This window comes from Cibotium barometz, chromosome 51, assembly GCF_041138505.1.
Source record: "Cibotium barometz isolate CiBa-2024 chromosome 51, ASM4113850v1, whole genome shotgun sequence".
NCBI classification, from domain to species: domain Eukaryota; kingdom Viridiplantae; phylum Streptophyta; class Polypodiopsida; order Cyatheales; family Cibotiaceae; genus Cibotium; species Cibotium barometz.
The window spans coordinates 24,065,003-24,081,850 of NC_141096.1; the positions used below are offsets into that span (position 1 = coordinate 24,065,003).

Consider the following 16,848-nt stretch of genomic DNA (forward strand, 5'->3'; position numbering starts at 1 on the left):
CTTAAGGGTTAAGGTTAGGGTCAGGCATCCAAGGGTCACACATGGGAAATGGAGAGTCAAGAGTCACTTGAGGGCCCTCCTATATAATAGGGGCATGGGACACACTCAAGGGAGGCTTGGGCTTGTGAGGCCAAAGCTATGTTATGCTCTCTTGTGTAGAGGTTCATATCTACTCGCCTACCATTTCACACTATAGCTACATGCTATTGGATTGGAGTTATACCTCTTGATGGTATGGGACATCAAGGTAGAGGTATGATGTATTTCATTTATAATTCATGTGTGCATCCCTTGGGCTCAGAGGTGGTTTGGTGGATGAGTTTATGCCTGATTTATGCATGTTTATGCATAACAATTATCTAGAGAGATCTTAGGGTTTTAACAGTGGTATCAGAGCAATCTCTAGTTAATTGTTGTTGATTTTTTTAAAGTAAATTTTAATATTTACTAATAAAAATATTATTTTATTGATCTGCGTTAATGATTTACACGTGGATCATCGATATGGTGATTGGAATGCATGTTACTACAGTTCAATGGATGAATCGACGTTGCGAGAGAATTTCGTGAGTTTAATGCTATTTTTTCTTATTTTTTATGGCTTAAAATAAGCATTAATCAAAATTTTTACGAAAATACCACATATTTTATTGTGGATATTTTTGGTAGAATGGATTCCCTAAAATTTTAGAATTTTAAATAATTTTTTTCCTAAAATTTTAGAAATTTTTGAACATTTTTATGGTTAAAAATGTATTTTTTATACATTTTTGTAGGTTTTTTTTGCGAGTATGCAATCAAATTTCTGCCGATTTTCTGCTGAAATTCAGTAGGGGGCAGCATGTTGATGCATGAAATGCTTTCTTGTAAGCGTGGGACCCTCTCCGCCTCTCAAATCTATTTTTTCTCGTCTATTTTCCTCCCGCTCGTGTAAACTCCTTTTAAAAGGGATTTTTAATTAAATATTAATCATAATTAATATTAATTATGATTAATTAAAATTTTAATTAAAGATTAAGGATCCTCTCTGTTAACAGAGGAGAGAGGGCAGAGGAGGAAAGTGTGTGGGATGGAGAAGGAGAGGGGAGAGGGGAGAGGACAGAGGACTCTCTCTTCCTCTCTCGTTTCCGCGCACAGGCCGGGGAGGGGTACGCAGCAGCTGCCGTCGTCGGCGAAATTCGCCCCCCCCCCCATAATATGTTTTTTTTATAAGGTTTTTTTTTAACCTTAGTTATTAAAGGTTTTTTTAAAGCTTATAAAAAGCTTTATTTAAAAAAATAGTTTTTATTTCCAAAAAAAGGGGGCATTTCAAAAAAGCTTGGAAAAAGCCCAAAAAAGAGAGGATAATCCGAATTTCGAGAAAAAAAATTCTCTGAAAATTTTTGGAATTTATTTTCTTGAAACCTCTTGGCTTTCCGCTTTCCCGAAACCTTTTGGCTTTCCAAATTCCGAAAAAACTTTTGACCTTCCGTATTCCGGAAACTTTTGACCTTTCACATTTTGATTTTTTTTGTCTTTTCAATTTTCCAAAACTTTTGGCTTTCCATATTCTGGGATAACCATTGGAATTCCAAAATTTTTTGACCGTTCGTATTCTAAATGCGTTTGGGGTAAATTAAAAGTTTAAAAAATTCTTAAAAATTAGACAAGTTATTTTAATTTTCGAGAAAATGTGGGGTTGGTGTTTGGCATGTGGTGTGTCCATTCGGGCACCCATGACCATTCAAATTCCTTTAAAAATATATTTTTTGACCCAAAAAATTAGAAAATCTATTAAAATTATAAATTTTCATTGGATTTGAGAATTGTCAGTGGAATTGGAGAACGATGGGATTCTCAAAAAAATTAGAAAATTTCTAGAAATTATTTTTAGAAATACAAGAAATTGGTATTTTTAAAATATCAATGGTATTTTGGCAAATCTAATTGCTAAAAATTTTCTGGAAAAATATAGGTTTGGAATGCCATAAGATAGGTTTGGTGGAATTCAAAATCATCATATTTTGAGGTCCTAGAAAATTAGAAAAAAATCATGATAATTCTTTTTCTCGAGAGTTTAATATTTTCAAGGGTTATTTAATATTGAAGTACGTTTTCTCGTGTTGACATTAGATAGATGTGGGTTATTCGCATATTATTAATACGATTGTACCTCCTATTAGTAGTTATATCTGTTTGGATTAATTTTAAAATGATGTTTTCATGATTTTTTACCATTGTTTAGCCATTCTTTTTGGACATGTTCCTTAATTTCTTTTGATGGCTATAATCTACATTCAAAGTGTGTTTCACCTTTGCACTTTTCCATGATAATTTATTTTGCACTTATTTGAGTGTGGTTTGTGCTTAATTTCTTAAGCCTAAGATAAATTCTATCATGGGTTAGTTGATCTGTTTGTTTTGGTGGATTTTATTGGATGTTTTCCAAGTTTTATATGGACTCATCAGGTTCTGCCTAGATCACTTGTGTCTAGGGCTTTCTTATTGAGTGCTACACACATGTGTTTCACTTACTTACTTTGGAGTTTTGCTTGAACGACACCACGTTCATATACTCTGGGGATTGATGAGTTGGCCACCAATTTTATTACTTCTTTTGGCATGATTAATGACCATTAGATAGCATGCATTGATTGTTATGATCAACTATGGTTTTTATGGATTCGAGGAGCTTTTATGCTTTTATCCATGGTTTTATAAGGATCTTTTGATCTTTTGAATAATATCATGTGCTTTGAAGGTAGCATTTGCCTTCGTTTTTTGCACATAATTTTGGAGTATATTGTTTGTACTCTTGTATATATTCCAACTCGAATACCTAGTTGCTTATATATCTAGGTGAGTTATTTTTCTACCCTAACTTTATTGTGTTTTAGGTAGTTATCATTAGAAAGGCTCCAATAATTCAAATTCTTTTCTAATGATGTACTCGGAAGGAGTTATTCCTTGATGTAGTCTCAGGTATATAGAGACAGGTTTTAGTATGTGAAAGTCTGGATAAGGCCATCTTATTCCTTTTATACAGGAATTTATTCATATTTTCCTAGACGGCATACTAGGGAGTTTCAAATTGTTAAGGTATGTATGGGTGGTATCATGGTGGTATGGGACGCTAGTGATTCCTTATATATTATCTTATGGGATAATTTGGGCTCAAGATTGTTGCTTTGCTTACATCACTTAGCATGTTGACCTCAACATTCAAAGACAATCTCATTTTCTAAATTCACTAGCAGTTATATTATGGGCATTCTCTAGATAAACTTCTTTTATCTATAGCCTGCATGTATTGATGAGTGTAATCCGGTCGGCATTTTCACTTGTTGAAATCTCTTTCTTTACAGTTCAACGAGTTTATCTTATTGTATTTGAATTAAGGAAATTTGGATTTTTCCTTTGTTGGCATTTTTTTCTCTAGTTCCATACTTTAGGTGATTTATACAGTCAACCTGATGGTTTACGGATAGATATATGTGACTCATCGAGACGCTGATAACTCTCTATGTTGATATGGGTAACTCGAGACGTCGATTATTCCATATGCAGATGTGGGTATGTCGGGGCGTCGATGAATCCTTGGTTTTTGCTGTTATAATGCCATATTTTTCTACTTTATTCCGAATGGTTTACAAACGAGGAAGTTACTTTGAATGTGAATTGCTCTGATCATCCGCAGTCTGATGGGCAAACAGAGCGTATGAATCAGATTGTATAGTATATGCTTCGTGCATATGTCTAGAAAATCATCATATTGGGAAAAGTATCTTCCTCCCAATGATGGAATTTGCCTATACCAGTTTTAAATATACGGCTATTGGTTTTAGTCCGTGCATACTTATATATGGGTATCAACCCAGGGCACCTATTGATGTCGATCTTAAGGACATCGAGCTTGATGCATCGAGGGATTTCTTGCGTGATATGCGGGAAATGCTGATCGAAGCTCGTGATTCTATCAGGAGTGCTCAAGATAGGGCACGATTTTATGCTGATAGGGGACGCTCATCTTGGTCTTTTGAACCAGGAGCGTTGGTTTATTTAAAAGTTCCTAAAGATTTTCAGACTTTGTCAAAAGCAAAATGCTCGAATTTATCTCCTAGATATTGTGGTCAATTTCGAGCTATACATCGGATTGGCACAGTTGCATTTGAACTTAAAACTACCTCCACATGTTAGAGTTCATCCAGTCTTTCATATCAATAGATTGAAAGGGAAACTGGGAGGTGAGGATAACACAGTTACTCCTCAAGAACTCGTTGAAGTCGAAGATTTATCCTATATTCCACATGAACCTGATAAGGTACTTGAATTCAGGGAAAGGAAACTTTCTAGTTGACTAGTCCCCGAGGTTAAAATTAAGTGGAAAGATAGGGAAATTGAGGATTTGACTTGGGAGTCGGTTGAGATTGTTCAGCGCAGTTCTCCTTCTTTTCATTGCAAGAGTGCAATGTTTTGAGAGAGGGGAAGTATGTTATATGCACATTATGTGTGCATATATACTAGGAGGATAACCCACATTAGGCTTGTGAGCATGGGAGCATGGGAACAAGCTCTAGTGGAGCATGGGTTAGGACTAACCTTAAGGGTTAAGGTTAGGGTCAGGCATCCAAGGGTCACACATGGGAAATGGAGAGTCAAGAGTCACTTGAGGGCCCTCCTATATAGTAGGGGCATGGTGCACACTCAAGGGAGGCTTGGAGGCTTGGGTTTGTGAGGCCAAGGCTATGCTATGCTCTCTTGTGTAGAGGTTCATATCTACTCACCTACCATTTCACACTATAGCTACATGCTATTGGATTGGAGTTATACCTCTTGATGGTATGGGACATCAAGGTAGAGGTATGATGTATTTCATTTATAATTCATGTGTGCATCCCTTGGGCTCGGGGGTGGTTGGGTAAATGAGTTTATGCCTGATTTATGCATGTTTATGCATAACAATTATCTAGAGAGATCTTAGGGTTTTAACATTAAAAATTGCTGAAGCTCTACAAAAAATATTTTATTTATTTCTTTATGTGAGTTTTTAATTCTTTTTTTTTCTTTTCTAGGCTCACGTCTATGGGCTCATGCCTCTAGACTCATACCTTTAAGACTCATGATGCCTCTAACTCGCGGCTTTAAATTCACGTCTCTAAACTCACACCTTTTTTGTATAAATATGAAATAGGCTCAAGTAGGTTTGGTGAGCTAGACTCACGTAATGCGCCTAGTAGGCTCACTTCTTATGGGTTCTCGTCTCTAGACTCATGCATGTTAGCTCACATCTTGTAGGATTACACATTGTATAGGCTCATGGCTCATGTTTGGCTGGACTCATGGATTTTTTTATGAAATAGACTCTCGATTTTTTCTTTTTATGAAAAATGCCTACTTGGGGAGCATAGATTCCAAGTAGTACATGGAGACCTATGATAGGGTTGGTATCATTGGGTAATAATTATACTTAATGCTCCAATAATTATAAAGGATAAGAGATATCCTTGGAATTTATTGTTGGTACAAATTGTATGACAGTAAAACCTTTACTGAACCTGAACATGCATGTGCTTACAAGTCTGAATCAAGGTAGTTTGATTGGTTGGTATGATATTAGGTACACCTACCTCTAGACTCACCTCTCTCTCTAGACTCTCGGCTCATGTCTTCTGCTCACACGACCCACATCTCTAGGCTTACGTTTCCTAGACTTTTATCTATTTTTCATGGGACTGTGTGGGCTAGCATATCCTAGCTCGAGAGATGGTTTGGCCTAGTTTTTTAGAGTTTTTCGAGATTTTTTTTGTGCTTGATGGGGGAACATTCCTAATCCTAATTAATGATATTTTTCCATGTGATTGAGTGTTTTTAAATTATTTTTTTGTTAATTTTTTATGCTTCTAAGCTACCATTTCCAACAATGCATGTAAAACTATAACATGCATGAACAAAAAAATAATTTTAGTTCACACCAAATGGAGCTCAAAGAAAAAAAATTCAAAGTGGATTTCAATCCTAATCACAATTACTAAGTTATTTCTTGATTTAATCCAATGAAATCAAGGCCTTGTGGGCTTCAAAATCATGTAATTCCAAAGAGAGCACCCCAAACCATGTTGGAGAAAGAACAAATGAAACAAGCCCAAGAGCACAAGAGGAAGGTGCATGCTCAAATGGAGCCTATCCTTGAACAAGTGGTCGTGTGTATGAACCATGGAGCCCCACCTGAGCACATCAATAAATTATGGGACTTTTTAGATCTTGGAGGAGATTTGGGGGCGAAATGTTGTCACATGGTGCTATAGTTTGGATGTGCTAAGCATTTTAAAAGGTCAAAGTATAGATAATCAGGTTTCATCGGGGGATGTGGTTCCTTAGGTTCATTGGGATAATTATCAACCATGGCATCCTTCCTAGGAGAGTTGGTTTCTTCCATTATTTCTACTTTAGCAATGTTAATAGATACTTTCTCAAAAAAAAGTATGGTGGAAAGTGGTGCATGAGGGAAAGCTTTTGAAGTTCTCATTGGTCCATACACACTCTCCACTTCTTGTTACGTATGTCTCACCACAACTTGAGTTGCCACTGTAAGACACTTTTTTTCCTCCACTGGGTTTGGGTACTGAGCAAGCTTTTTGGGATTTTTGGCTAGCTCTTAGGGATTTTCTTCTAGACTCCTTCAATAGCTTTCTGAGTGTAGTATAAAGCTTCCTTGACGTTGGAATGGAAAGAGCGATCTAGAAGATGAGGAATCATACCTATATTTAACCTTTATTTTTTAACTTTCCCTCACCAAAATGACAACTCTCCTCTTTTCCTTTCTTACGTGACGTTTGGGTATTGACCCAGTTTTTTGGTTAGCTCCTCCTAAGGATTTTCTTCTAGGCTTTCTTCCATAGCTTTATGAGTGTAGTGTAAGGCTTCGGTGGTGGCGATGGGCTGGAATGGAAGGCAATGGTCTAGAAGACGAGGAATTAGACCCATTTTTTATCTTCTTTTTTTGTCCTCTCCCTCACAAACAATGGTTACTCTCCTATTTTGAGTACTTACTCGGCATTTAGCACTCCTCGAAGCCTTAAAAATGGGCATCTTTAGCTTGGGATCTCGTTATCATTACTGCATTACTACATTGATGGGAGTAAGAACATAAATATTAGTTTTTTGGTTATGCAAAGTAACCAACATGTTCAAACTGATTATCACTCCACGTGGTCCTCCACTTGTGGATTGTTGGGCTTATAGAGGTAGTCTTTGAGAAAACGCTCAACATCATATCCCAAACACCATCTGTCTAAGGGGCATGTCCTTGTTTAGTGCAAACATTTGTACAGAAGTAGTACCTTTTCTAGGAATATTTGTCGTATGTTGTGACCCCATTGTGAGACCTCAATCCAGGGACAGTCAGGCACAAGCCACATAAGTTAGTCTCCAAGCCATAGAGGTTAACCGAGAGTTAGTCCTCTTAACCCACTTGGAGAATTTATCAGATAGTGCATGTAGGAGTTAGCCTTAGCAGTAGATCTTGCATTAGAAGCATGCCCAAGGCAGGCTGATGAGGTCCATGGGGGCTGCCCTTGCTGCTGTGGGCCGATAGGGATATGATGTCCCTGCTTTGCTATCAGCTGCCTCACATAGAGGGTCAGGGCTGTGAAAAACCCTTGACCAAGCTGCTAACAGGCCCTCCAACCATGGGTTGGCCTTTGGCTAGCCCATGGGCATGCTATCTTATCCTAAATGATAGTAGTGTAGTCAGCGAAACGAGTAGGCTGGCAGCACTAAAGGTTCATCCCATGACCCCAACTTCAAAATTGGTGCCCGTAAAACGGACACTTTTTGGCAAGACAAGTCTTGAGAGGTGCTACAAGGTCAGAAAACTTGTCCATATGCATGTTGTAAGCCTAACAAAGACCCAAATGAGCAGATTTCTTGGGTTGTCTAGGGAAATCCAAATTGAGAATGGCCTGTACCTTTCTAGGATCGAGGCTAATACCTAAACTGATGATGTATCCTAGGTAATGGATTTCCAATACTCCAAACTCACTCTTCTTGGCATTGATAAACAACTCATTGTCCTGCAAGAGTTGCAAAACTTATGCCACATCTTGTTCATGGTGCTCTTCAGTCCGTGAGAAGATAAGGATGTCATCTAGGAAGATGAAGATGCATTTGGCAATGAGGTCCCGAAAAACTTGAGACATCATCTTGTTGAACGTTGCTGGTGCATTGGTGAGTCCAAAGGGCATCACCACAAATTCATAGTGGCTGTGCTCGGTCATCCTGAAGGCGTTTTTTGGAATGTCAGCCTCAAATATCCAAACGTGATGGTAGCGACTCTTAAGATGTATCTTAGAGAAATTTTTTGTACCATTGAGTCATTCTAGTATGTACTCTATTCTAGGCATGGGGAATCTATTCTTAACTGTTATCTTATTTAGTGCCCTATAATCCACACATAAGCGTGCGGTCTTATCCTTCTTTTGGACAAATAGGATGGGAGCAGCAAATGGGGCGGAGGAAGGTCGGATAAATCCAAATCGGGGTAGTTGGGATACGTGTGTTGCTGTTGTAGCTCGCTCTCCAATGCCTTAGAAAGGCGATAGGGGAACTTGCTGGGAGGCTCTAAACCAGGAACCAACTTTATGCGATGGTCCTCAGGTCTACTAGTTGGGAGATTAGGTGGGAGGTCATCTCGTAGCATAATGTTGTTGTATTAAGATAAAAGACCACCAGCCATCCTCTGCTCCACTGGTGAGTGCTGTCTGAACTGCATTAGATTGAGAGTGGACATATAGCAACGTACACTCTACTGCTTTTCTTATGGCTTGTTGGGCTTGAATGTGGAAAATGAGTGGAATTTCAGAAATCCCCCGATCCTCGCAAATCATGCTGGGCTTAGGAAAACCTTTAACAATAGTGAAAGTTTCCTGCCTCCAATCAAGAATGGGTGCATATTGTCTAACCACTAAATCCCAAGGATCATGTCACACCCTAAAAGAGGGGAGATAATGAAATACCGCTGGAATGTTGCCTTCTGAACCTGAAACTCAAATTGTTGAGCTTTGTGATAGATGTGTGTATGTAGACTAGGTGTCATCTAAATGATAAGGGTACAGCTGCTACCCTTTGCAACCAAGCAACACTTATTTTTGAAATCTTCCACAAAAGACATCCTTGAGGATTGAACCTCACTTTTCAGACCCTGCTCAACCATCTATCTAATAGAAACCACGTTCTTTATAGTGTTTGGAACATGAAGTACTTCATTTTTCCATCCTACATTGACAATGACACTTTACTAACACGCACGAAGGGATATGCAGTACCATCACTTATTTCCACATATCTTGATTTTTAATTTTTTGCATCTCTAAACAACTCACCATGACTATTCATGTGGTTAGAGGCGCTGGAATCCACATACCAAATATCTCCCGATCATCCTGACACATCTCTGTCGTGAAACTGAGCATGTGCTACATCACAAACACTGTCATCACCCTATTTACTTGATATGATGCATAGTTGCCTTACTGCTACAACTTTCCACTTTTTATATCATTCTGATTTTTATAGTAGTCCTTTTCCATGTGCCGTCTTGGCTTGCCATAATAATAGCACTCTATGCTATCTACATTTTAATTTCTTTGCCAACCTCCTCGGTCTCTTTGGCTCCCCTTCCTCTAGAGTGGCCTCTTCACCTATATGAGATTGAGTTTCTTGTTGGTGTTGTTGTTTGTTAGTGGTTTCAATTTCCAAACTGACCACCACCTCATCCTTTAGATGACGACCCACCTCTACCTCTACCTATATTTGAGTAGAAGGCTTGTTCATTTGCATTTCCAGAGGATGAACCTCCCTCAATATTCATCTCTTCACTTATGAGGAGAGAAATCAATTCTTGAAAATCATGAAAGTTTTCTCGAACTCTAATGGAGGTTTTAAAGTGATTGTATTTCTTACCAAGACCATTCAAGGTCATGGAAACCATATCATCATCATCTACTGGTGATCTAATAGAAGTAAGGGCATATGTAAGCCTTTTAACCTTCATCAAGTAATCATTTATACTTAGCGTTCCTTTGATCACATTATGCAGCTCCTTCTTTAGCTGCATCTTTCGAGCTTGAGTGTTTGTATTGTACATCTTCACAAACATGTCCCAAGCCTCCGTAGGCATTTGTATATCTTGTATTATATGCATAATCATAGAATCTGTCACACTGACAGACAACTAATACACGGTCGGATTCTCTTCAGCAATCTCTGGCTCCTTTTCATTACCTATGATGAACTCCCAAATCCTTTTTTCCATAAGGAAATTGGTCATCCTGAACTTCCATGCCTGGAAGTTATTCTTGTCTAGGTTCTTGCTCACAATTTGGAATAGACTATTAGACATGTTCTCATGCACTAACTTACCAAATAGTTCTTGCAAATACTTCTTCACTTACAGCAAACTTATAATCTTCAACAAATCTATACCGCTAATGGAGTTTCACATTTGGGAGAGAAAATCACGCTGTACTTTAGAGATAATGAGCCATTAAGTAAATAAGTTCCCCACCGTCCAAGAAGTCGTGAGACGATGTGTAACAAGGCTAACACTCGCCATCTCCTTAATTAGGACTATTTCAATGGACTTGACCTTAAAAGGTGATGCCCTTGGAGTTAGAAAGTATTTGCTCACTATTCCTTTCTCATCTCTCAAGGGAACTTTGACATCACTAATCTTACATTGGCTAAAGGTTAGTGTGGCCTCCATGGTGCTTGATATTCCCTATTGGAGAGAGAGAGAGAGAGAGAGAGGAAGATAGTAGGCTTCAAGTGGTACACACATACTCAAAAAAAAGCTAAGCTAAACAACTATAATTTGAATATGGTGCTAAGATAAGGGTTAGGGATAGAGATAGGTTTAGGGTATAACTGAGGTCTCTCTCTCTCTCTCTCTCTCTCTCTCTCTCTCTCTCTAAATTTTATTAATCTAAAATTTTATAGCTTGCTTGTGTCCGGTGTTTTTTGGAGCATACTTGTGGTGCACAAGGATGAGAGGTGTAGATGTGTACTTTTGATGGTTTCCACATTCTCATTTTGTTCATGTGCTAGGGAAGATTTTGCCAATGCCATAAATTACCAAGCATCCACATAGAGCATTTAATATACTCTCTCTCTCTCTCTCTCTCTCTCCCCCTAGGTAATGTCTCTATATTCATCACCTTTGCCAATCCTTCTTAGACTAAACTTAAAACTGCAACCAACACCTCTAGGTCCTCCCACTTAGGAACGCATCAAACTTGGCCACACCATGAATAGCACCTACCCACATTGCTATATTAAAGTACTCATGACCAATCAACTCAAAAATTTTCCGTATATCCTCTTATTAATATTTTGCTCACCATCAAAACTTGCATGAATACTACATCCACTAAAGAAGCACACATCCACAAAATAATTGGCACCTCTCAAATTCCTACTCCAAGAGCTCAAATAATGGGAGACGGTTGAGAAGCAAGGTCTAAAAGGTTTGGAAAACTCAAGGTGAGAGGCACAAGGTTATAAATTGGTTTTTTAATTTTGTATCTACCCCATTTCTCACTAGATGTAGCCATTGAAGAGGTTTAATTTGTTTGAACATTCCCAAGGACATTGATGTGGGCTGCAACCTATGTGAATACATCGTTTATCCCAACATGTGATTCTAGTCTTGAATTTCCACGTGAACATCTTATCAAAAACCATTTTAGGGAAAATAGAAGTCCTTGTGGATGTCCTTTAATGAACTCAGTCACTCTTACAGTCCAAATTCCCATGTGCACCACCTTTATATTGCCTAACATCCTCACACAAATGGCCTCTGTATGGCCCCCATGTAAACATCTTCTTACCCTTGGGTGTGAATTTGTTGTGAACATTTCCTTTGCCTCTCTCCATTGAGATTCATTCTTCTTCTCATTCATTTTCAACACCCCAATGGCCTTCATGCATTGAATTGATGTAGTCAAGCCTTGCTTCTCGGACCAAGCAAATGCAAATAATGAAGATGTTGAAACCTCCCAATTTCAATAAGGAGATGTTTGTTCATACAATAGGACCCAGAAGATGATTGCCACACTTGAGACAAGTGGTTTGAATTAATTCTAGCTACACATTCCCTAGATAGCTTTGATTGGCGCTACCTTGCTATTGTGAGAGGACTACTTGAAGCTTTCATGTGATTAGAACATGGTGTCATAGCGGTCCTTAATAAGAAAATGTGGGAGAACCATGTGTCATACAGTGCCAAGTGCATGCAAAAGCTCAAAGTGCTTTTGTGAGAGGACTACTTGAAAATTCATGTGATTAGAACAAGGGATGACTGTCATAGCGGTCCTTAATAAGGAGTTGTGGGATCCTCAAGGCGTAGTGAGAACCATGTGCAAGGCGTGGAAACTTTCCACAAGGGATACCCATCGACCACGATCATAAGAAAAGTTTCCAACCATGTATGTAGGGAAGAATCATCACTTCCAATAGAAGTATTTGATGGAGAGCCACCTGCCTTATTCATAATTTTCAATAATTGTGGCATCCAACAAGGATAAAGAACCAATGTGCCTTCGAAGCAACTTTCTTGGGAGCTAGTAAGGCAGCACCTACAGCACACTTCTGTATCACAATGTGTATTTCCTCCAGCATGTTCTAATAAAGTGTCTTCATAGGGATTCAACATTCTTATTGCAAGATATGTCATTGGCGAGTGATGGCCTGAGCATGCAAAGACTTTCGAGACCTGTGGGTGGAGAGTAATCAACAAGAAAGCTTTCTCCAAAATCCAAGGCTTATACTTCACAAAGTGGTGTCACTCAAAAGCTTTGTCCAAAACTTCATTCCCACGAGTTCTTCGGTTGACAATACGAACCTAACGTGTCAACTTCAAAGCAAGCTGCAAAGCGATGATTGGGCCTTTCAATACCTTGTGAGACTAGATAGCAATTTTTCAATTCTTGCGTGAGACATCCAAATTGATATCATACAAATGAGAACAATTGTGATCTTCAAAAGGGGAGAATTTTAAACTCACCTCCATTGTGCGGTCAAACTCGAGGCAGAATGCTAGTCTGTTGTGTGGTCAAACTGGGCATTGAAAATATTAGCTTGTGTAATTTTTTGGAGATTTACACAACTAGCAAAGATAGGTGTGCCTTACAAGCATGAATCATTGATTTTAAGGCAACCCTACTGAAAAAACACACACACCACCCATACCAAGCAAAAGGATGGCAAATTCACCTTATAAGAAAGTGTAATTATAACCTCATGGCAGCCATCCACAAGACAATAAACCATCAACTCCATCATGCATAGTATGGACTAGCCAGTGCAGCATCCCCACTAGCGTTATCATTGCCCAATAGTGGATATAGAACTTGGTATCAATACATGTTCCCACACACATCCCCCACGGGTGCGCACACATAAAAGCATACAATTCATACAAAGGTCAGAGCTCCGGAGATACAGGGCAAACTCAATCAAAATGAAGCCTAGCACTAAGGATCATAACAAATAGAAGAATTATTACAATAAAAAGGTAGTTGATAGGGCATATGCACCACTAAAGATAGAAAGAATTAACACAATATCAACTAGCTGCAACACTTTATCAAATAACTAATAATTGTTAGTGAAGGACTATGCATTGGAGGAGTTCATAATAACCAAAATTCAACCCTCTCTCTCTCTCTCTCTCTCTCTCTCTCCACCAATATGTCCACAAAAGAACACCCTTAAGTATGTTGAATTTACTCTCTTCAAAAGACACAAAAGTCCTTAGTATTTAAAACAAACAACAGATGAGTGCTCTAGGGCACAATGAAACTTTTTATGGCCTCCTATGTGAGAAGTGATATTAAAACCATGGGCAGCACAAGTGAGAAGCAATAAACCCTGCAGAAACATACCGAAACGTGGGTGGCACCGATTTCAATATAATATAATAAAAAAGATGGCCTACACATAGCAGTACTGCATGCTTATTTGCCCATACCTTGCAGAAAATGCTGGCACTGGATTTAGTCCAGCCCCCCTTCAGAAGGTGGCTTGGCCTGAGTTCACAAGCTCCTGGTCGAAAAATTGAGGTCCTTCCACCGGACATCTTTCTCTGGAGTCCAAAAATAGTTAACACTAAAAGGATTTGAGACAACAAATAGGCTATAGCCTAGTGAAGATGTTGCATTTCCACCCACCAGCCCAACTGCCAGGACACAAGCCCCTATTTTCCCCTTATATCTTGCACCTTGAATGGGCAGAGAACCACTTGTAGCCCCATGGTGACCGCTTCCCCATGCAGACTCAGCAGGTGGCAGGAAAAAACTTCCATCTGGAAACATGTGAACCCAGCCTTACATTCAGTAAATAACATGCAGTTTTCAGCGCACAAGACTCTTGAGGGAGGACTGAGCACTTGTACAAGTCGTGGAAAACTAGACTCACTGAAGAAAGCCAAATACACAACTACAGGTGAGGGAAACTTACACCCCAGTGGGTGTTCATCTCCAAAACCTAGCGCTGCCCATGGCTCTTCAACTCATGCCTACGAGCTCTTTGTATGATCTAGCAGCTGTTGATGAGGGGTACGCCAGGAACACCTCACTACAGACTACATGCACATTGCTTTGTTTCGGACTTCATCAATTCAACCTTAACAGATCACGTCAAGACACAGCCTGCCTAAGGCGTTCAGATGGTAAGTTAGAAAACGCAAGCACAAAAGGCAAACTGGTAGAGTTCTCTTTACACCCAAAAAAGTACTAGCATAGATGAACACTAAGCCTACACGCATACAAACACTTAGAAATGCCTGTCGTCTAGCAAATGCAGCTCTATGCAGCATTCCTTTCATACACTACTGGACAATAAAAGTAAACAATTTAGAAATTGTTCAGATTACGACCACAAAAATAGAAGATTCTGGGTATAGAAACCCGCATGAGCTACTACACCAAGCCACCTAGACTGAGCCTCTTCGGTATGGAAAAAGGCCCATTGACACATGGTCCAAGATATCCAAGTTCACCATCATGCAGCCATCATGGAAAATAGTCAGGCCAATTGTGATAGTAGGCATCTCGCGCTCTCTTAGGCATGAACTCGTTCCACTGCACACAATAACAGATCACTGATCAAAATTCTATGCCAAAAAATGCATATGAATATATACCATGCTTACAAATTGATCCTTGCTAATGCACTTAATATTTCAAAAAAACTGCAACAATGTAGACCCTACCCATGCATGTACAGTGTAGTGTATGCTTTATTCATATCCAATACATTTGATTTGAAAAAAGGCCAAAGAGTTGCTTTGGTCCTTCTAGTGCAACCACATATGGACTATGCAGGGCATACATAAGTAAGTTTCATAATCCTGGTGCATCTAAGGACCTTGGCTGTGAATTTAAAATCTTCTGCTCATAGTTTTTGTGAACACTAGTGTAAGGCTGTCTCCTGCCCATGAAATGATGGAAGGAGAGTCTGGCAGGAAAGATTGTCTAAACATCCCTAATGGGCGGCCTGAACGAGCCCCTGCTGAGGCATCCGGAGTCATATAACCTAGCCTGGAGATTATATCTCATCCATGCAAAAATAAAGACCCATAATTCATACAAGCAACAAATAACATAGGAAAAAACATTTTCCATATTGGCATTTAAAGAGAAATGAGATAAAAAAGCATGCCAGAGCAATGAAAAACATACCAGAGGCTCATATTTCTTATTTTTCTTCAGCGCTTGCTTAAACCTGTGATTTTCGCACATCATCGCAAGATCATGCCAGCTGTAAAATGCTGGTAAGAGTCAAGGAAGGAAAGGAGCAGAAAAACATATGTTGACAATTCATCCTAAAGTGTTGGCTTCACAAAAGCAAAATCCTAAGAGAAGACATGAAAAAGCTTCACAAGACAAAAACCTGAGTGCTATAAAGAAAAACCCTACATGCTAGCGAGAAAGGTAAAGTTGCAAACCCTACATGCTACTGCAGCATCCAGAAATGATAATAAGAAATGCAAAGATTCACAGATACGAAACCCTAATGACTAGTAAAAAGGAAAGCCAGTTGCTGATACAGAAGGCAAAACCCTAAATGCTAATACAGCAGGCGAAGCTTTCACAGTGCAAAACCCAGGTTTCTGGTCAGAAGGCAAAACTTCAAAGGTGCAGAAACCCTAATTGCTGGATGGAAGGCAATATATTCAGCACTGCAAAACCCTAGAAGAATAATTTACAATTCAACTTGAAAGAAAAGATGGAAGAGCTCGTACTTGTAGTGGTTGCAGGTCTGCTCCCAGAAGTAGGGGCAGACGAAGGAGTAGGCGGAGGCAGCGACACAGCCCCAAAAGATGTTGGAGAAGCCCTCCTTGCCTGAGTGCGGGACACCGGGGTCGCCGGCATAAGCAGGCCCAAACATCTTCTCCATGGCGCACCCTCTCGCTCGCTCGCTCGCTCTTCGCTCACCTGTACTCGCTGAAATGTGAATGAATTTTTGGAGGCCACCAAGGCTGCTTTATCCTAGCTCAAGGCTCCAAGTTCCTTCACACCAAGCGTGTGCGCGTGTGCATGAGAGAGAGAGAGAGAGAGAGAGAGAGAGAGAGAGGGGTCGGTAGAATACAACACGTGTGCGCGTGTGCATGAGAGAGAGAGAGAGAGGGGTCACTAGAATACAACATGAGGCCATATACGACCAACGGTGGGACTTGAACTCGAATGGATCATGGCCTTAGAGAGAGAGAGAGAGAGAGAATCTCCACACAATAGCATTTAACAAGAGTAGCTGAGCTCAACGAAGTACTAAAGATGGTGGAATTTGCAGGAGGCGGCTTCGTTTTCTTTA

The 16,848-nt window shown here is 39.5% G+C and overlaps 2 protein-coding genes across 4 annotated transcripts; both read right to left on the reverse strand.

The window, feature by feature from the left end:
- Positions 1–11,717: 11,717 nt before the first annotated feature.
- Positions 11,718–14,577, reverse strand: LOC147609449 (uncharacterized). 3 transcript variants are annotated; one of them, XR_015264284.1, is made up of 4 exons: positions 14,205–14,577; positions 14,006–14,119; positions 13,040–13,905; positions 11,718–12,901 (listed from the first exon to the last, which is right to left on the reverse strand). XR_015264284.1 is itself a non-coding variant. In XM_086788056.1 (4 exons), exons 1-3 carry the CDS (start codon positions 14,346–14,348, stop codon positions 13,072–13,074), a joined length of 279 nt encoding a protein of 92 aa, XP_086644182.1. In that variant the 5' UTR covers positions 14,349–14,577; the 3' UTR covers positions 11,718–12,901; positions 13,040–13,071. The 3 variants fall into 3 exon arrangements, 2 of the variants coding, with proteins under 2 accessions (XP_086644182.1, XP_086644181.1); XM_086788056.1 differs by having other exon boundaries at positions 13,040–13,092; XM_086788055.1 differs by having other exon boundaries at positions 11,718–13,905.
- Positions 14,578–14,727: 150 nt separating this feature from the next.
- On the reverse strand, positions 14,728–16,505 carry LOC147609450 (actin T1-like protein). Its single transcript, XM_086788057.1, has 3 exons — positions 16,280–16,505; positions 15,717–15,795; positions 14,728–15,116 (listed from the first exon to the last, which is right to left on the reverse strand). The coding sequence occupies exons 1-3, from the start codon at positions 16,432–16,434 to the stop codon at positions 15,048–15,050; spliced, it is 303 nt and encodes a 100-aa protein (XP_086644183.1). The 5' UTR covers positions 16,435–16,505; the 3' UTR covers positions 14,728–15,047.
- Between the last annotated feature and the right edge of the window lie 343 nt (positions 16,506–16,848).